This window comes from Sturnira hondurensis, unplaced genomic scaffold, assembly GCF_014824575.4.
Source record: "Sturnira hondurensis isolate 20B ecotype Veracruz unplaced genomic scaffold, ASM1482457v3 Scaffold0025406, whole genome shotgun sequence".
NCBI lineage: Eukaryota > Metazoa > Chordata > Mammalia > Chiroptera > Phyllostomidae > Sturnira > Sturnira hondurensis.
Window position 1 is genome coordinate 312,623 of NW_028098037.1, and position 21,577 is coordinate 334,199.

At 36.3% G+C, this 21,577-nt stretch overlaps 1 protein-coding gene across 5 annotated transcripts in view; it reads right to left on the reverse strand.

The window, feature by feature from the left end:
• Window positions 1–21,577, reverse strand: part of STAU2 (staufen double-stranded RNA binding protein 2) — a 354,567-nt gene that overhangs the window by 185,850 nt on the left and 147,140 nt on the right. For all 5 annotated transcript variants that reach the window (XM_037039725.1, XM_037039726.1, XM_037039723.1 and 2 more), the window contains 2 exons: window positions 11,790–11,921; window positions 4,653–4,713 (listed from right to left, as the gene is read on the reverse strand). In XM_037039725.1, coding sequence (XP_036895620.1) covers window positions 4,653–4,713; window positions 11,790–11,921 — 193 coding nt within the window. The remainder of the gene's footprint in view (window positions 1–4,652; window positions 4,714–11,789; window positions 11,922–21,577) is intronic.

Below are 21,577 nucleotides of genomic sequence, written 5' to 3' on the forward strand. Positions count from 1 at the left end.
ACTTTTTAAATAGATGGCTACAAGTCAGCTATACTCTTATATTTCCAACACAGTATTATTGTTAAAATAAATTATTAAGTTGGACTGCTCAGTGTTATATTTAAATCTAATTGGATCCACCTAACTTAATTATCTCATTACAAAGTAGTTTCTATTATGGGAGCCCCAAAAGGAAACCATAGAGGGAACTGTCCCAAAACACTTAAAGAATCAATTAATGTATTATCTGAAAAGTACAAACCTTGCCCAACAAGAAAAGAATAAAAGATGTAGAGGTGCTGAATACAGAATGCAGAATTGGGGGAACATGCATCTGATCTGTCTAATGGCAGGTCACTGGGACGGTTCCGCCTCTGGTTTCAGGATGCACAGAATTTAATAATATACAGCTATGACACAAAATGACAAAAGTTTTGGTAAGGCAACTACAGTACTAAGAAGGCTAGTGAGAACTCTAATTCCATCTCAAAAGTATTTGTCTTGGGTCATCTCTAATGAACCCAGAAGAGTCAGAATATTTCACAGGGGCTAAATAAAACTTTTTAAAAGGTTAATGGAAAAATATTTATGTGAAAAATGCCTCCAAATAATCTTTTAGTGGGTGGATTCGGCACATACCACTGAATACCTTTGAGCTTAGTCCAATTTTGAATTAAGCTAGAGTTCACCTTTAAGAAACAATGAACCTGTTTTTAAGTAAAACTCTGTATTAATAAGAAACATGGAATGTGAATACAAAAGAAAGATATTATCAGCTGAACTATATCTAAATATTTTACAAAGTTTTCCATGAGCCGTCAGGAGATCTTTAAAATGCATAATCTTTCACAAAAATTGTTCGTCATTCATCTGTAAAAATCCAGCTTTTTATGTGTACGCCAAGCATTAAATTGCCCTGTGCTAAATTTAACACGAACCTCACGTTACAGAATTACGTTCTCTTGCCCTTTAACATGACTATGACAGAGATTCAAAGGGTAAAAACACACTTATAGTAGTCTACCTTCAACTGCAATTCAGTCCAATGAAGAAAGCCTGAGAAGCATGCAAAAATTAGGTCCACATTTTAAATCTGCAGGCAATCAAGCCAGGACCCAGGCTATGTAATCACAATCACTTGCAAAACCATTTAATTTTTTAGTTGTAATTGTTAGCAGTTTCTTAGGATTGTAATCTTTAAAATAATATCTTTCACCCCCAAAATAATGTCTCCCACTTCAAAAATTAAACGCATATGGTCATGAACTTTCTTTGTGTACTTATAGTTAGATGTTAACTATGTCAGGTTAAAACTCTCTTCTTTCCCCTTTCTAATTCTGTCTTCCTCTCTTTTACATTATGGTTGCAAGTTAATTCCATATTTATCCAAATAATGTTTGGCAAAAAATTTCATCTAATTACAATTTGTAAAGTAGAGTTTCACAAAGAAAACAATGAAGAAGAGTCACTTTATGATGACATTCTGTTTTTTATAAAGTAATGTTACCTTTTCAGATGTTATTCAAGAAAGGCTAATTACTTTACAGAGGTTACATAATTAAAGATTTTCAAAACAAGGCGTACAATGAGTTTCTCCAGGTCAGACAACATGTCAGCAAGGCAGGCAGCACCAGCAATCTCAAATTCCTATCTCCCCCCACACGTGCCATCCCAGAGATCCCTGCTCTAACCTCAGCCTGTGAAACACCAACACAGAAGTTTTCTTTACAGGACACAAACAACTCAGGGAAAAATTCCAAGCTTCAGGAACTAATTAAGTCGAAGTATATTTAAGCTAAATGCACCATAATATATGAATTTAAATTAAATTTAGGTAATGGATGCATCACTTAAGTGATCATCAGTTCCTAAGAAGAGACCAATTTCTTCCCAGTGTTGTCTTTGAGGAGCTCCGAGCTGGCTCCAGAGGGAACTAGCCCATTGCAGAGTCAGGTGGCCCTCATCCTGCCGGGTACCCTGAGGCAGGGACCGCTGGGTGCTCACAGGGAAGGGCCTTGGAAACAGCCTTCTCACCCCTCACAGTTGGGAAGGGGTGAGGCATCATCCTCCTTTCAAATTCTCAGTGTTAACTACTGTAGACAAGAGGAAGTTTCAAGTGTGTACAGCCCGGCTGTTTTAGCTGTTTTCATTTAGTTTCAAAGAACATTATCACATCAAAGATCATGCAAATCTATTAATTCTTACATGTTTCTGATCACTGAACCTCATTGGCCACTTTGCTCCCTCTTCTCCCACTTGTAAAGAATTTCCCAGATCCATTAGCAGTTAAAAATCAGCAAACAAAGCTAAGAGCCAAAATATCACTGTTTAATGATGGAGCTTGCAGGTTATTTATAATGTGATTTCATCTTAAAACTGTCAAGCTAAGACCTTGACTTCCAGCCCTGACTGGTGTGGCTAAGTGGGTTGGGTGTCATCCTGAAAACCAAAAGGTCACCGGTCCAATTCATGGTCAGGTCACATTCCTGGGTTGTGGGCCAGGTCCCTGGTTGGAGGTGGACAACAGGTAACGGATCAGGCATGTGTATATTGCTCTCTTTCTCCTTCTTCCTCCCTTCCCCTTTCTCTAAAAAATACAATAAATAAAATCTTTAAAAAAAGAACTGATTTCCATATTCAAATAAATAATGTTTCTATTCCTTGAAAAAATATCTAGTGCCAGAAGTAACTATTCAAGTATAAACTATATATTCTTTGGTCACCATGTGCGTGCAGAAGACATCTGACAGATAAAAAGCATAAAAACGAATACTGGACGAGCCTACCCAGAATTAGGTATGTTTATTAAATAAGAGGAGGGAGAAGGCACAGATGAAAATCACACTCATTACACACTTACTAGAAAATAGGTACTGTGCTATGTACTTCACATAAAACTAAAACCAATTTAATCTTCTTACATTCCCTTACCAAGTAATTATAAACCTATATATTCGAACATCAGAGGAATTAAACTCAGATAATCCTGAACGAATTCCATTTTTTTCTTTTGGATACCTGCTAAGCTATTGCATTCATTATATATGTATAAAATCAAAGGTTCAGAATCCTATTAAATTACTTTAATTATTCCCAGAAACTATCTCACAAATTCCATTACATCACTGAAATATTCTTTTCAAGAGGCTAGTTTTGATGATCCAAAAACTCAGTTCTTACAAGCATGCTTTGATAAGTTTGTGGCTAATTTCATTATACATCAAGAGAAGAGCTGCTAAAAAAAAATAAATAAATTCTGACAATTTACAGAATAAAGTGATTGAACATCCAGAGGGAGACAGGAAGGAAACCAGGGGTGGAAATGCTATGACTGCACTAGCCCTTTCCTTCTTAGGGTCTGTACTGGCTGTTTGTTTGTTTTTACTGATTTACAGTAAAATGGTACCTCAGTGAAAATAGATGCTTTTCAGGAGAGGTAGGAGGAACATAAATGTCTACACTTCCAATGCATAACAGCCTGATCACATGCCTTTGAAAAAAGAAATAAACTGAAGTGGATTTGAGGCATCTTTTAATATTATAATGAGAATGTAATTTTGAGCAATTTTATTCCTTTATTTCTGATATTTCAATGGTGACTTTAATAAAATATTAAAAATTCTAATGACAGGAAAATGTGAGTAAAATGTTTATTGCGATGTTAAGTGAAACAACACAGTACAAACCTACATCTATGCTGTACACAAAATTGATCCTCCACACCTACTTTCCCATGGAAGATGGAGGGCTCTGTCATATGCAATGCATGAGGAAAATCTAAATGGAGACACTGGGTGTGGTTGACTTAGGATGTTGATATAAATCAGCATGCAGTGAACATTTAGGGCATCATGCTTTGCATTAAAGGAAGACAGAGAAACATTCTGAATTTTTAATAGTTTTAACAATTGATCTTTAATTGTAGAAACAATCAGCAGTTCATTAAAGTTCTGACGTATCTTCAAAACAGCAATAGACAGAAGTCATAAATACTATCTGATATGGTAGAAATAAAGAAATCTTCACAGATATGCAAGAAAAGTTGAGTGAGCTCTTCCCTAAAAAGGCATAAAATTATTATATATTCACATTTACTAAATCATTATCCTCAGTCTTGAAGACCATGGACAGCACAGCTCTCAGACTATTGTGTCAGAACACCAACACCCTAAATGTTTGTTATCTGTGTTTTGAACAAGGATCATACAGTTGATTTTGCAATACTTTATTTAGGTTATGTGTGAACTTACTCTATTTTAATTGATAAAACAATAATTTTAATGTTAAAAAACATAATTATGTAAAAAGTTGTGTTTACCTAAAAAGAATTACGACTAAACATTTGTTTTTGAGTATAATGAGCTTATAGATCATTGTTTTTCTCTTTTGATTCTTTCAAACTATAATTATGCTGCAATAAAAACAACTTAAAAAGAAAGCATATCATCACTATGTAACTGAAATGCTATGCTCTCTGCTATGGCTTCACCATATTAAGAATACGAGTGCCGGCGTCTTCCAGCAATTCCACAAAAACAAACACCACAATGTCCTTGTACCCCTGTAACACCAAGTATGGCACCTTGAGCCCAGACAGACCCAATAAATAACCAGCGACCTACTGGTCACTGAACCACCAATAAACACCAGCAAAGTTAAAAGTACAAACTTACTGTTATTTGTTGGTTCAGGAAAACCAGCCTTTGGGCCACTCCATCCTTTGTTTTCCCCTGTCTGAAAGATTAAATCAAATGTTAAAATCCAGGGAAACAGATTATTCAAAAAGAAAGAAGTTAAGAAATCAATTAAGCAAGCGCCAGAGGTCTCTCATATAGTTATTCAGCTTATTCTCTCCACCTCCGACCGCAGGGCCACGGGCACAAGAGCAGCTAACTTGAACAGTATTTTCCATTCCTCTTCTACATTCAGATCTGTGTTTTATGTGTCACTCCACTTTTACCCTCACTGACCTTTACAATTTAAGTCATTGAGAAAGCCCCGTATTAGCTATATACAACACTCACTCTATCTAGGTGGTTAGAAGTAAACAATTCTTATTCAAATAGTAAACAATAATCACCATCACAGTGCTAAAGAAACAAAAGGAGCTTCTTCGCCACTCCTGAGGACAAATTAACAATACAAGTATTACTATGTCTGTTCTGGAAGTCCTTTTTTAAATTTTTTTAAATTTATTTTTAGCGAGAGGGGCAAAGAGGGAGAGAAAAAAGAATTGATGTGAGAAACATAGGTTAGTTGCACCTTGTGCCCTCAACCTGGGGCCTGGCCCAGCCCGGGGATGTGCCCTGACCGGAAATCAAACTGGTGACCTTTTAGTTTGCAGAATGATGCCCAACCCATGGAGCCACACCAGTCAGTGCCTGGAACAGTCCTCAACAGCGATCACCAAATACTGCTAATGACATATATAACAAATTGAAAACGAAGCCCTAACTTTAAGTAAAACTTGTAATATCCTGAATTTTATCAGATAATTTGACATATGTCTGGTGTAAACTTAGATAGTCTGAAGTAGTAAGTATATAATCAAATTAATCAGTGACATTAACTAATTATATTCTCTTTTGATGGAGTTGATATTATTGATGCCAGGCATTCCAGGAAAGAAAAGGCACATTTCCCATGATAATCAGCACTGTATACTTCTTATCAGATGACAAAGATCAAGGGGATACATTGAATCCAGCTATAACTAAAAATATAATTCTAACACATACTTGGCCACTTTAGAAGGATGAAGGAGGTGTAAATGTTTGTAAAAATGCAGATTTATGTTGGTGGGGAGCCAGGGAGACTCCCACTTCTATGTTCTCTGTGAAGTACAAGATGAGATCACAGAATGAGAGGGTTGCTGATCAAGGGGAATATTAAGTTGGAAGAAAGTGTACATAGTAGGGAATAAGTCACTTTCACGAGGGAAAAAACAGACTGATGACAAGGATGCAAACTGTCAGGCAAAGTCGGCAGTTAATAAGTTTAGTATTTCATACAATCTTGCTTATTTCTTCTACTAACGACCAAAATTATTTAAATATTAGATTATATTCCCTATGCCTAATTTTTCACCTTCAACTGAATCCCAAGTCTACCTGCTACTTCTGAAGATGAACCCTGGAAAGGCCTGAAACAATTGTTTGGAAGTCTTCCAAGAGGCTATGAAATCTCCAGGTTGCCTGGTTGACCTCAAGCAGATAGATTTCCTACAAGGTTTCTCTTAGGCTAAAACACAGAGAGTCTGGACACCATCCACAGCTGAGGGTGAGATCACCACCCCCAACACGGCAAACAGGAGCTGGAGTCCAAGGTTACATCCAAAGGTAAGGTCCCCAGCTCCCTTCCTCATTTGTGCCTCAGAAGACAGAACCAGGCTTCTAACCCAAAAGCAATGGCAAACACAATATAGGGAACAACAACAACAAAAAAAACCCTCTCAGGTTTAAAGAATCCTCAGATACATAAAAAAAGCATTATACCCATTAAACAAGAATAGGAGGCTATAGGAATATTCTGGAAATGAGGAAGAGGTCTGGGACATCAAAAATATAAACAGCCAAAGTAAAAAATTTCAAAAGAGGACAGAATACAAAACTGATGAAATCTCCTAGGAAATAGAAAAAGAAAAAGAGATACAAATAGAAAAGAAAAAGAAGACAGGAAAGAAGGAAGGGAGTGAGAGAGGGAGGAAGGAAATGAAATCAGAAGATCACCCATAAGAACAACAGATACCACAGAAGGAAATAATAGCAAAAATGATACAAAATTATCAAAAAAATAATATAAGAAGTTTCCCACTTTAAAAGTATGTAAATTTGTGGACTGAAACCCAAACACCCAAAACACTCTACCCAACAATACATACGTCCATGACACCTCCAAACCCCTGAGAAAAGAAAGACTGGGAAAGACTGAAAAGGGAAAAGAAAGGTAAAAGTTTCATATAGAGGCAGCAGAATCAAAGGGCACTGGAGTTTCCAAAGTAATGATGGGAGGTAGAAAATTTGGAGCAATGCCTTCAAAACCCTGTGAAAAAATTATTTCCATTTTAGAATCATACCTCAGAAAACTGTAAATCAAGTAAGTAACTGGAAAATGTAAAAGGTATTTCAGACATACAATCAGAAAGCTACTAGAAGTATGTGCTCCATCAAACAAGGAAGTAAATCAAGAACAACAGAAACTGTCTAGAAAACTGGCAACTGAAGAAGCGAGAGAGGCAAAAGGAAATTTCAGGATAATAGCGAAGAGAGAAGAGTTCTGAACAGACACTTCAAAGAAGAGATATGAATGGGGCACAAATACATAAGAATCTCAACATTATAGTGAAATGCAAATTAAAATCTAATGAGATAACATTATACATCTATTAATATGATCAAAACCAATAATACCAAGAACTAGAGAAGATGTGGGGTAATGGGAGCTCTCCAATATTGCTGGTGGGAATGCAAAATGGTACAGCCTCTCTGGATAACATCCTCACAGCTTCTTCTAAAGTCACAAGTGGACTTACTATATAAATATGCACATATAGACTATACTATAATCCCACTCTTAGGAGTATATCCTAAGAATCCTGAAACACCAATCCAAAAGAACCTATGCACCCCAATGTTCATAGCAGCACAATTCACGATAGCCAAGAGTTGGAAGCAACCTAGATGCCCATCGGTCAATGACTGGATCACAAAACTATGGTACATTTACACAATGGAATTCTATGCCGCAGAAAGGAAGAAGGAACTACTACCCTTTGCAACATCATGGATGGAACTGGAAAGCATTATGCTGAGCGAAATAAGCCAGGCAGTGAAAGACAAATATCATATGATCTCACCGTTAACAGGAATCTAAACAAAACAAACAAGCAAGCAAAATACGACCAATGACTCTCAAATATGGAGCAGGCTGACAGGGTCCAGAGGGGAGAGGGGAGAGAATCATAGGGGAAAAGGGAATGGACTCACATGAACAAGTGTAAAGGACACATGGACAATAACTAAGGGTGGGGGGCGGAAATGGGAGGGAGGCGGGGAGCATGGGGCGGGGGGCGGGCAGGGTTGGGAATATAAGACAGAAACCTGTACTTGAGCAAGAATTAAATAAAAATTATATTAAAAAAAAGAATATGTATATATAAAGACTTGTACATAAACTTTACAAATACTTTATAATAGCCTAAAGACTTGTACATAAACTTTACAAATACTTTATAATAGCCTCAAGCTATAAACAACCCAAATTTTCCCAAAGAATAAAATAATAATAAATGCAACTTCACAGATAAATCTGAGCAACAAGAAGCCAGATGCAAAAGACTATATACTGTATGATTCACTTTATATGACATTCTAGAAAAGGCAAAATTATAGACACAGAAATCAGATCAGTGCTTGCCAGGGGATGAAGAGAGGAAAAGAGATTAACTACAAATGGGCACTAAGAAACTTTTTGGGATAACAGAAATGTCATAAATTTTAACTGTGGTGATGGTTAATAAGTGTATACACATGCATGCACAAAAATAATTGTCAAAATCATTGAACTGCACCTCAATAGATCTTATTTTTTAAAAAAGTAACAGTATTCTAATGCATACACACATATTTTCTCTGTGAGGATATTTATTTTATTCTTATTTATCAAATCCCCACATAATAGTCACTATATTTCAGACATTATTCTAGATGCTATACAAATATTAATGCACTGTGGGAGATGCCTTGAGGAAGAGACTTACAATCTAAGTGTCTCAGACTAACATTTTTTAACATGTGAGACTAACATTTTTTTCACTGTTTACTCTTTTGTGATATTTTAATTCTTTCAACCATATACATATCTTGCTTATTTAAAAAAAGAAAAAACTTTTAAAATATTGCTTTTGTATAAATATCCCATAGTTGGGACAAAATACTTAGTCCCAAAGCAGTATTTTTATCCACTCATTACTGACGGACACTTGGGCTGCTTCCATATCTTGGCAATTGTAAACAATACTGCAATGAACATAGAGGTGCTTATGTTCTTTCAAACTAGTTTTTGGTTCCTTCAGATATATTCCCAGAAATCAGATCCCTGGGTCAAAAGGCAGATCCACTTTTTTTACACAATGGAATAGTACTCAGCTGTAAAAAAAAGAAAAGAAGAAAATCTTACCCTCTGTGACAGTATGGATGGACCTGGAGAACATTATACTAATGAAATAAGCTAGTCAGAAAAAGAGAAATACCATATGATTTCACTCATATGTGGAATCTAATGAACAAACTGAATTAACAAACAAAATAGAAACAGACTGATAAGTAGAGAGCAGGACTGACAGCTAAGGTGTGGGGGAAGTTAGGGGGTGGAGTGGTTAAGCAAAAAGGAAAAAGGACTCATGGACATGGACAACAGTGTGGTGATTGCTGGGGAGAAGGGGTACAAGGGGACTACAGGTAATGGAAAAAAATACAACTAAAAAGGAAAAATAAAAGATACCCTTGAGGAAAGGAAAAATAAATAAATACTGCCTTTAAAGGTTTTTTTTATTCCCTAAAGATCTTATTGACAAGACAATGTACTCAGTCCTCCCATTGGAGCTTGGCCTTGTCTGGCTGCCACCTCTTTCCTCATCGTTCCCCATTTCTCCCTCTTCCTGTGTCCCCAGGCACATCGCCTGCTACTGGAGTTTAAACACAGACACTTGAGAAATGTCCCTGGTGTCTTTTCCCCACTCTCACCACCACTGTCTTAGTCTAGACCCTCAGTGTCTTACTGGAACAATTCAGCTACTCATCCTGCTCACATCTATTCACGCCAATACATTTAGGGCTGTCTTTTGAAGAATAAAAACCAGATCATGTCACTTTCATGCTCAAATCCTGAATTAATAATTCTCTGAACTCTTTACTTTGCTATTCCTGACTTTTCAGATACATCTTCATGTTCTCTAGGTTCCAGAATACTGTAATTTTTGCTATATGATTAAAGTTCCTCACCCCAACACTTACTGCTCAGTTTCTTGAAACTGCTCAGTTTCAGTTTCTTACTGCTCAGGAACCAAGTTTCAATCATCTTGTCTTCAGCTATAAGTATTTGGCAGTTAGTGGGTGCCATGGTTAATTGTATGTGTCAACATGTCTGGACTAGTGTACACAGATATTTGATCCAATATTATTCTGCATGTTTTGGGGAGAGACATACATTTAAATAATTGAACTTTGAGTAAAGCAGATTGCTCATGATCATGTGAGTGGGCCTAATGAGTTGAAGGCCAACTAGATGAAAGGCTGACGTCCTGGGAGCAAGAGGGAGCTCTCCAGTAGAACTGCACCCAAACTGCAATGTCTGCCTGAGTCCCCAGCCTAAATGCCTCCCCAGTAGACCTTGTACTAGCCAGGCCTCCACCACTGCATGAGCTAATCCCTTAAAATGGGTCTCCATGTCATGCTTATCTCTATATAAGCATATATATATATGTGTGTGTGTGTGTGTACATAGATGTATGTGCACATGTCTATACCCTGTTGGCTCTGTTTCTCTGGAGAACACTGACTAATAATACAGTGAGTATGATAAAATGTTTTTTAAATTCAGAAAACTAATGCTGTTTTTTGTTCTGTTTTGTTTTCACTTAACTTACAAATTAATGTCTGAGATTTATTTTGATGTATTTGTATAAATCACTCACCAGGTTTAAGTCAATATAAATGTGTTAAGTTAAAACAACATATACACAATATAAGAACTATAGAAACTCGGACACATGTTAGGTTTCATGTTACAAATATTTTTAAGAAGAAAATGCATTAACTCCCCAGGTTATAAAAACAGCACTGAAATCTCTAGCAATACCACACAGACAAATAATTTTTTAATCACTCAAAATAATTGCCTACGTATTCCTAGTTGCCTTAAAAAGAAAAGTACATTTAAATGTTTTAATAGATGGTTTTGTTTCTCAGAAATGTGTTCCTGTAGAGACTGAAAATGTCTCTGAAACAGAATCCTTAGGTGAGAAAATGGTATGAAAAAACAGCAGACTTTTTTGATAGAAATAATTATTTAGCCTGTTTTGTGAATTTTCACACGAAGAAAATGTTAATAATAATTTCTACATGTACATAGGTGAAATGATAATTTAACACCAAAAAGAAATTAAACCAGTTCTGGGCAATTATCTGCCAAGCCCTAAATTCAGGGCTCCCTGACTCACTTGCAACAGAGGCAGGTGTTAATGATGTCATTAACTGCGCAGAAGAAACGGGGAACCATGAGCACAGGTCTTGGCAGAAAATAAACACCCTCTGAGTTTACCTTTAAATTGAAAGTAAATAGAAAAATTAGTTTATAGAGTGTCTGTCCAATATAGTTCCTGCCCTAAAGGGATAACTCAGGATCTTTATTTCCAATGTGTCCAGGTGTAGTTCAGAAATAAAAGCTAACCTGTTCTTAATTTCACACAAATTAAAACTGTCTACATGGCCAAACACACCAGTCAATAAGTTAAAAATTACTAAATTGGTATTATAAAAAATACACATAGCCATACAGCAAATTTTTAGTATTTACCATGTGTAAGATTACAATGAATACTTCTTCATCTTGGCACCATAAACAGATGTTATTTTGTAACTGGAGAATCTATCTTTCAAGTTATAGAGTACTGCCTTAGAAAAGTTAAAATTTGATGTCTTCTTTAACATCAATTAAGACATTATTTAGAGTCAAGAACACTGGAACACAGTCTGTTCATCACTTTGATATTCTGACACCACAGAGGTTGTACATGTAAACTTAACTCTCACCTTGTCAAGTTGATCTTGAAGACTAGTGGATGCTTTATAACCAAGCTGTAACAGCATCGCTTCCGCAGCATTTTTTTTAGCTATCTTTTTATTAGGTCCTGTTCCAGTAGCAACTTCATTGCCTACCTTGACCTGATAAGATTAAAGTAAGAAATTAGTAAGAGTTGTTTGAGAAACAGGAACTCCTTAATACTATAAAGCAATATGTTCTGATCTCTAGCATTCAAAAATATGAAGTTCAGTCCATGATAAAAACAATTAAGATAAATCCCACTTATCTAATATTATATATACAAGTAAAAATACACATGGAGAAAAATATGGAAATATGGTTCTCAAAATGTCAATGGAAGTTATCTTAGAATGTCTTAGATTATCTTCTAAGAAAGATTTTTACTTCCTTACACATTTTTGTATTATTTGATTTTTTTAAACCATAAGCTTATATTAATTATATAAGCAGAAAAACAAAATTCACATGTACTAGAGTATATGTTAGTTCTAACTACATTTAGTATTCTTTATTTAAATTAAAAAAAACTGAAAGGGCTGAAATTTGCATTGGTACCATTTAAAATAATGTCCACATAGCATTACCAAGTTTACAAAGGTTTATATTAAATAGTTCCTGAAGAATAGTGCCTGGAGAATTAATATATAGAGGTTACTACAATATTGTGGTTAAGAACAAAGACTTCCAAGTTAACTTGCAGTGTAAAATTAACTTCTACTACTTCCTAGCCATGTGAACTGATTCAAATTATTTAACATCTCAGTTTTTTTTAAGCCTCAGTTTCTTCATCAGTAAAAGAGGAGTAATACAACTACCTCATAGTGCTGCTTTGAAAATTAAATAAGAAAATGTATGTTATCTGCAATTTATAATTACTCAATAAACAGTAGCTTTTTATCATTAGAACTATTCCACAGTATTCTTTAGTGATATGTATGTGTGTATATATGTATACACATATATTTAAATGGTTATCACTCAACTATATCCACACATACATCTTCTGAGTTGGGTAATGCTCTTTTAGAGAAGTATGTGCCAAGAGATAAGACAAATGTAAAACATACATTTGAAAGCAAAAAAGAATAAAATTACCAGACAAAATAGGAAATAAACAATTTATAGTGGGATTTGTTTTTACACACTGGTCTCAAAGGGTGATTGAAGAAACAGACAAGAAGGAAATCACAATTTGGAAAATTAAACAATGTAATCTCACAATTTATGGACAACAGAAAAATCCTAGTAGAAATCAGAATATATTTAAAATAATAATAATGGAAATACAATATACCAAAAGTTGAAGGATGCAGCTATGGGAGGGTCTAAAAGAAAATATACAGCCACAAATGCTTAGTGAAAGAGAAAAATAATGAGCTAAACATGCATCTTAAGAAGTTAGTAAGCCTTGGCCAGTTTGGCTCAGTTGGTTGGAGCACTGTTCTGTAAACCGAAAGGTCATGAGTTTGCTTTCTGGTCAATGCACATCCTGGTCGGAACGTGTACCAAAGATAACCAATTGATGTTTCTCTCCCTCTCAAACTCTCCCTCCCTTCCTCTCTCTCCCTCTTTTCTTCCTATTCTCTCCCTTCCTTCCCCTCTCTCTAAAATCAATAAATATGCCCTTCAGTGAAGAAAAGAAAATTATTAAGAAGAAAATCCAAAGGAAACAGATGAACAAAGACAAATGCAGAAATTAAGAAAACAGAAAACAGCCCTGGCTGGTGTAGCTCAGTGGACTGAGTGCAGGCCTGCAAACCACACGGCCGCGGTTCAATTCCCAGTCAGGGCACATGCCTAGGTTGCAGGCCAGTTCCCGGCAGGGGACACACCAGAGGCAACCATACATTGATATTTCTCTCCTTCCTTTCATCTCTAAAGAAAAATAAATAAAATTAAGAAAACAGAAAACAAAGTACAAAAGAGAAATTCAAAAAGCCAAAAGTTGGTTCCCTGAAAAGAATAATAAAATAATAAACCAGAGACTTCTGTCCAAAATGGAGGTGTAAGTAGACACACTGTGGCTCCTTGCACAACCAAGAGAATGACAAAAAATTTAAAAACACATAACAACCAGAAATGACGGAAAGTTGAACTGTATGGAAATCTAACAATCAAGAAGTTAAAGATGAAACATTCATCCAGACCGCAGGAGGGGAGGACACCAGCAGCTGGGCAACAGCCTGAGTATGGGGTGAGGTGGCGGCTGGAGGGCTGGGCGGTCCCACATTTGTATGCAGATAAACCAGGAGGAACAACTGGGGAGACAGACAGACCACACAACATTTATATGCAGATAAACCAGGAGGAACAACTGGGGAGACAGACAGACCACAGAACCCAGGGTTTTAATCCAGGGAAATAAAGCCTCAAACCTCTTACTAAAAAAATCTGTGGGGGTTGAGGTGGCAGGAGAAACTCCCAGCCTCAAAGGAGAGTTCACTGGAGAGACCCACAAGGTCCTAGAATGAACACAAACCCAGCCACCCAGGAATAAGAACCAGAAGAGCTCAATTTGCCTGTGAGTAGCAGGGGAAGTGAATGATAGCTGGCCGAGAGCCCAGCAAGTGACACTGTTCTCTTTGAACCACTCCCACCCATACAGCATCACAAAGCAGCGACCGGGGTTGCCCTGCCCTGGTATATTCACCTAAGGCTCCACCCCTTACTACATAATAGGAGCACAGAGACAAAAAAATGGCCTAAATGAAAGAACAGATCAAAGCTCCAGAAAAAATACAACTAAACGACAAAGAGCTAGCCAACTTATCAGATGCACAGTTCAAAACACTGGTAATCAGGATGTTCACAGAATTGGTTGAGTATGGTCCCAAAATAGAGGAAAGAATGAAGGCTACAGAAAGTGAAATAAAAGAAAATGTACAGGGCACCAACAGTGAAGGGAAGGAAACCGGGACTCAAATCAAATAGGACTCAAATTTCTCCCTTCTGTTTAGAGCAGAAGGAAGAAATAAACATTCAACTGGAATAGAATGAAGAAACAAGAATTCAGAAATATGAGGAGAGGCTCAGGAACTTCTGGGACAACTTGCAACATTCCAACATCTGAATCACAGGGATGTCAGAAGGAGAGGAGGAAGAGCAAGAAATTGAAAACTTATTTGTAAAAATAATGAAGAATTTCACTAATCTGGCAAAGGAAGTAGACTTCCAGGAAGTCCAGGAAGCTCAGAGAGTCTCAAAGAAGTTGGACCCAAAGAAGCACACAGCAAGGGACATCATACTTAGACTACCCAAGATTAAAGGGAAGGAGAAAATCTTAAAAGCAGCAAGAGAAAAGGAGACAGCTACCTACAAAAGAGTTCCCATAAGACTACCAGCTGATTTCTCAAAAGAGACCTTATGGGCAAGAAGGGGCTGGAAAGAATTATTCAAAGTTATGAAAGGCAAGGACCTACATACAAGATTGCTCTGTCCAGCAAAGCTTTCATTTAGAATGGGAGGGCAGATAAAGTGCTTCCTAGGTAAGGTCAAGTTCAAGGAGTTCACCATCACCAAGCCCTTATTATATGAAATATTCAAGGGACTTATATAAGAAAAAGAAGAAGATCAAAAACTATGAAGAGTAAAATGACAACAAACTCACAACTATCAACAACTGAACATAAAAAAACAAAAACTCAGCAAACAACTAGAATAGGAGCAGAATCACAGAAAGGAGATTACATGGAGGGTTATCAGTGGGGAGGGGGAGAGAAGAGAATTGGGGAAAAGGCACAGGGAATAGAAACATAAATAGGAGATACAAATAGACAGGGAGAGGTTAAGAACAGTGCAAGAAATGTAGAAGCAAAAGAAATGGTATGTACGACCCATAGACATGACCTAAGGAGAAGGCAAACGTGGGTGGGAGGGGCTGTACAGGGTGAATAAAGGGGGGAAAGAAAGGAGGAAAACGGGACAAATGTGATAGCATAATCAATATAACGTATTTTAAAAAATAAAGTGATAAAAAAATAAAATGGTAAGTCTGATGGGGGGAAGACACAAGAAAATGGAAGATCACAATAGCTTTTGTAGCATTATAAAATAATAGGAATATTAAATACTTCAGCTAAAATTTTATGAAAATTAAGATAAAATGGAAAAATTCCTAAATAATATAATTACCAAAAACTGGCACAAAACAAACCAGTAACTATACAGACTTATTATTACTAAAGAAATTAAAGCATTTTTCAATTCCATAAAATAACTAAGATCCTCTCCAGCAAGTTCTACTTAGTATTTAAGAAAAAAAAAACTAATCTTACAAAAATTCATCCAAGATTAGAAAAAGAGGAATCAGTCCTCAATTATTCAGTGAAGAATCACTTTGATTCCAAAATCCAACAAGAACAGTATAAGAAAGAAAACTGACAGACCTATTTCACTCATAAACATAAATGCAAAGTTTAAGCCATATAATAGTACATTAAACAAAGGAAAATGTAAAAAGAAGAATCATGACAAAGTTAGGTTTACTCTAGAAATGCAAGGCCATTTGAATCTCTACATTTGAATCTCAAACAAAATCAATCAATGGAAACTGCTGTATTGAGTTAAGGAGACAAACCATGTAGTCATCATAATAAGTGGAGCAAAAGCATTCAATGAAACTCAACGTGCATTTATCATAAAAACTCTTAGAGAAAGAAGGAAACATCCTTAATATGATAAAGGGTACTTTACAACAACAACAAAAAACCCTACAGCAAACCTCAGCAAACATTATACTTAATGTTGAAATTTCGAAAATAGAACACAACAGGGAAGACCTCTATATTTACCATTATTTAGCATATTACTACAAATCCTGGACAAAGCAGTAAGGCAAGAAAGAAAAATATATATAAATCAGAAGTGTAAAAATAAACTCATTATTTGCTAATATGAAATATATATATATATATATATATATGAAATCCAAGAAAACCCTACAAATAAATTGTAAAAATTTATGAATATAAGAAGTTCTCTATATAAAAGGTACTATACAAAAGCCAACTGCATTTGTATATTCCATCAATAATCATGCAGAAAATAAAAAGTATTAAAAGACATCATTTACATTAAATTAAAATAAAATACCTTTACACAGAAAACTAAGCATTACTGAGAAAAATTAAGATAAACCGAATAAATAGAGATATGCCATATTCATGTGTTGTAGACTCAATATTATAATGACACCAATTCTCTTCAAATTGACTTATAAAATCAATGAATTCCCATCAAAGTCCCACACAGATTTTTACAATGCTTCACAAGCTGATCCCAAAATGTACATGGAAATGCGAAGTACAAAGAGCAGCCAAGGACCTTTTGAGGAAGCACAAGGTGGGGCACTTACTCTTCTGGATACCTAAATTTATTATGAAGTTAACGTTAGGGCAAAGACATATAAATCTGACTACTTTAAAACTGTTGACTTCTGTTTCTTACAAAGCATCATTAAAGTGAAAGTCACAACATAAAAGAACATATCTGAAATGCCACAGAAGTACAAAAGATTTACATTACACAATATATAGTGGGTTCTCATAAGTCAGCTTTTGAAAAGTCAGTAAAAAAATGAGCAAGAGAGGTGAACAGGCAACCTACGTCTGAAAATGTGGGACATTTTAGCACATGTCATTGTGCTTTGTTTTAAAAAGGTAAAAAAGCTTTAGTATCTTCTTGCCACATTAATAAAATTTCACAATGACAATATACTGGGTACTAGCAATGAATGGGTACGTGGTACAACTAAATCAAATTTCCAGATACAAAGCATAATACTTCTACCCTTATTTTTCCTTTTTGGCTTTTATCAGCTATTTCACTTGTCTCAAAACACACAGATTCCTATCTGGTACTCACTTGTGTACTGTTTGTCATTTAGTCTTACATCATTATTTAGAGTTTTGTGGTACTATCTCCACAGCTACTTTTAAACTTCAGGGAACCAACTGCTTTTAAGGAACTAGGGATATACAATATAGAGAAAAAAACCTTAAATATAAACAATGTACAAGCTATATGTCAAAGAAATTGCACTTTTAAGCAGAATTTTAGTCAAGATGAGCTACAGTTTTCATAGTATATGAAACATTATGAATATACTCATTTATAGACTTTCTGTAGTTCCAGTGTTCTTTCCATCACCACAAATCTCATAGTTCAAATCTGTGCAGTGTTTCTGGAATATTCATTGCTTTTTCTTCTGAATCCAGAAACTACCACATCATGACAAATCAGCAGTAACCTATGGGCCTCCCTCAGAAGCACTGGTCTAGTTCTGTTCATGGCAGATCCTTGGAGCCAGGTGAACATCTACCACTTCTCACGTCTGTGTGGGCCTGCACCTGACCTCCACACAACAGATTGCAGGGATAATGTGCGTCAGTCCCTGGCTGGAGTCAGCCTTTGCTACCCAGTATTCATTCCAGTGCTTGGTTTGTTCCCAGCTTCAAAAGCTGCTGGAATTCTTGCTTAGATCAGGCCAGCTACATCATAAGCTTCCTCTATATTGCTCTGAGTATCAAAAGACTGGCCAAACTAAATGGAAGCAAAAGATAACAGAGGGGAAAAAATGTTTCATCTGTATTCAAATGCAGTTCACAGCACTCACTCTGATTCCATTTTTCTGCTGGTTCATCCCTACATCTCACTTATCTTCCCCAGCCTAGGCCCTTTGGCTCCAGGTCCTGCTCCTGGCCATGAAGCTCCCATCTCAGTACTCACCTTGGGTTTATGTCTGCTGGCTTTCCATCCGACCTATTCTGATTCCTTCAAGACTTACTTCTAGAACAGATGCTTCCAGAATCATTTTTCCCATTCACCCATCTCTTGTCTCACACAAGTTCTTAAAGAGACATGGTTCAATAGTTTGTTGAGCAGGTACCCTAAGTTATTTATTAGTATTAAGACTGCTATAAAAATTTTAATAAAAAATAAAATAAAATAAATTATAAAAGACTGCTGTGCTGAAGGACTTTGATTCCACACTGACAGCACTCACTTAAAGAGGGGAGGGAATTTCAGGGGAAATAAGGGAGGGATTTAGAGGAACCTATGTAAAGGATACATGGACAACAACTGAGAAGAGTGGAAATGTGAGGGGGGGGGAGGATGGGGGGTGGGATGGGATAGGAGTAATAGACAGAAAACTGTACTTGAAAAATAATTAAATAAAAAAATTGGAAAAAATAAAAAATAAAAAAATAAAAAAACAAATCACTTCTAGGGACTTCTGGCCAAGATGGAGGTGTAGGTGGAAATACTGCATGCAGATAAACAAGGCAAAAACAGGCAGCAAAACAGACCACGCAACCCAGGGCCCCACTGCCAGGAAATAAAGCCTAAAAGCACTGATTGAAAACACTTGTGGGGGCAGAGGTGCCGGGAGAGACTCCAAGCCTCACAGGAGAGTTTTTTGAGAGACCCACAGGGTCCTAGATTGTACACAAGTCCACCCACATGGGAATCAGCACCAAAAGGGCCCAATTTGCTTGTGGGCATCGGCAGAAGGGACTGAAATATGAGTGGAACAATCGCCATTGTTCCCTCTCTGACCTTACCCCCACATACAGCATCACAACCATCCACTGGGTTGCCCCACCCTGGTGAACACCTAAGGCTCCAACCCTCACTATGTAACAGGAGCAACTAGACCCAAAAATTATGACTCAAACGGAAGAACATATCAAAGCCCCAGAGCCAATACTTTTAAGTGACCAAGAGATAGCCAATCTATCAGATGTACAATTCAAAACACTGGTGATCAGGATGCTCACAGAATTGGTTGATTTGGGTTGCAAATTAGACGAAAAAATGAAGGCTACACTAAGTGAAATGAAGGAAAATGCACAGGGAACCAATAGTGATGGGAAGAACACTGGGACTCAAATCAATGGAGTGGATCAGAAGGAAGAAAGAAACAACCAAACAGAAAAGAAGAAAGAAACAAGAATTCAAAAGAGTGAGGAGAGGCTTAGGAAACTCCAGGACAACTTTAAACGTTCCAATATCCAAATTATAGGGGTACCAGAAGGGAAAGAGGAACAGCAACAAGTGGAAAACTTATTTGAACAAATAATAAAGGGGAACTTCCCCAATCTGGCAAAGGAAATAGACTTCCAGGACACCCGGAAGCTCAGAGAGTCCCAAAGAAGGTGGACCCAAGAAGGAACACACCAAGGCACATCATAATTACATTAGCCAAGATGAAAATGAAGGAGAGAATCCTAGAAGCAGCAAGAGATAAGGGGACAGTCACCTACAAAGGAGTTCCCATCAGACTGTCAGCGGATTTCTCAAAAGAGACCTTACAGGCAAGAAGGGGCTGGAAAGAAGTATTCCAAGTCATGAAATCCAAAGACCTACATCCAAGACTGCTTTATCCAGCAAAGCTTTCATTTAGAATGGAAGGGCAGATAAAGTCCCAGATATGGTCAAGTTTAAGGAGTTCATCATCACCAAGCCCTTATTATATAAAATGTTAAAGGGACTTATGTAAGAAAAAGAAGATAAAAAATATGAACAGTGAAAGGACAGCAAACTCACAGTTATTAACAGCCACACCTAAAACAAAGACAAAGTAAGCAGACAGCTAGAACATGAGCGGGGAGCCACAGAAATGAGATCACAAGGAGGGTTAGCAACAGGGAAGTGGGAGGAGGAGAAGGAGAAGGGGGAGAAGGTACAGAGAATAAATAGCACAGATGGTAGGTAGAAAATAGACAGGGGGGAGGACAAGAATAGTATGGGAAATGTAGAAGCTAAAGAACTTGTGACACATGGACGTGAACTAAGGAGGAAGAATGTGGGTGGGAGAGGGTGTGCAGGGTGGAGAGGAATGAAAGAGGGAAAATAGAACAACTGTAATAGCATAATCAATAAAATATATTATCAAAAAATCACTTCTATATAAAAGTCAAGCAAGTATGCAATAAACTTAAGTCATCTTCCTAGAAATCTCACATATTTTTAACTATCATACATAAGATTTTTATATTAAAATATTAATTTTTCTGCAAACTACAATTTGCTATGCAGTAAATTTCAGAGTAGTTGTTTTAGAAAATAATTTAAATAAATCAACAACTCAAAAACCTAACAAAAGACTTCTAAACACTTTTGCCAAACACTTAATTTATTATATTTCACCAAGTCAAAAACAAAATTGATAAAATCTGCTTTATATATTCTAAAAAACCTAGAGATCTTAATCACAAGTAGAAAAATTAACATTATATGATATATAATGATACACTGTGCTGATATGCAATTTACTTTAGTTAGCAGTACTTCTCATTTTGAAAAGTTTTTTTAATCTATGTCTAAAAAAATAAAAAAGCCTTAAGAAATTCGCTCTGAAACTAATACCGAAATAATGTCATCAAAGATTTTCTTTTGTCTAGCAATCAATACAAGTAACTGCATATAGGTCACAACACACAAGTTTACATTTTGGTGATAAATAAATATTAGCATATTATCTCTAGATATTTTACTTCCATGTTCAATTTTAACAAATTATAATATTGCCTAAGTAGTTTATGCAAAAGCCTTCACTTTGATACAGTAATGGATCCACTGGGACTCCCAGAAGAGGGAAAAACAGTATGAATTCAGTGTGAAAACATGTAAAAGTATAGCCTAATGTTCCCATTTCACTAGAATGTTTGTTTATAAACACCCATAAAATGGAAGCTGGCGTAAAGTACTCTAAATTCCTCTTTCAAAAGGGGTACTCAATATTCCCCATAGTCAAAGGTAGTTTTTATTTTTA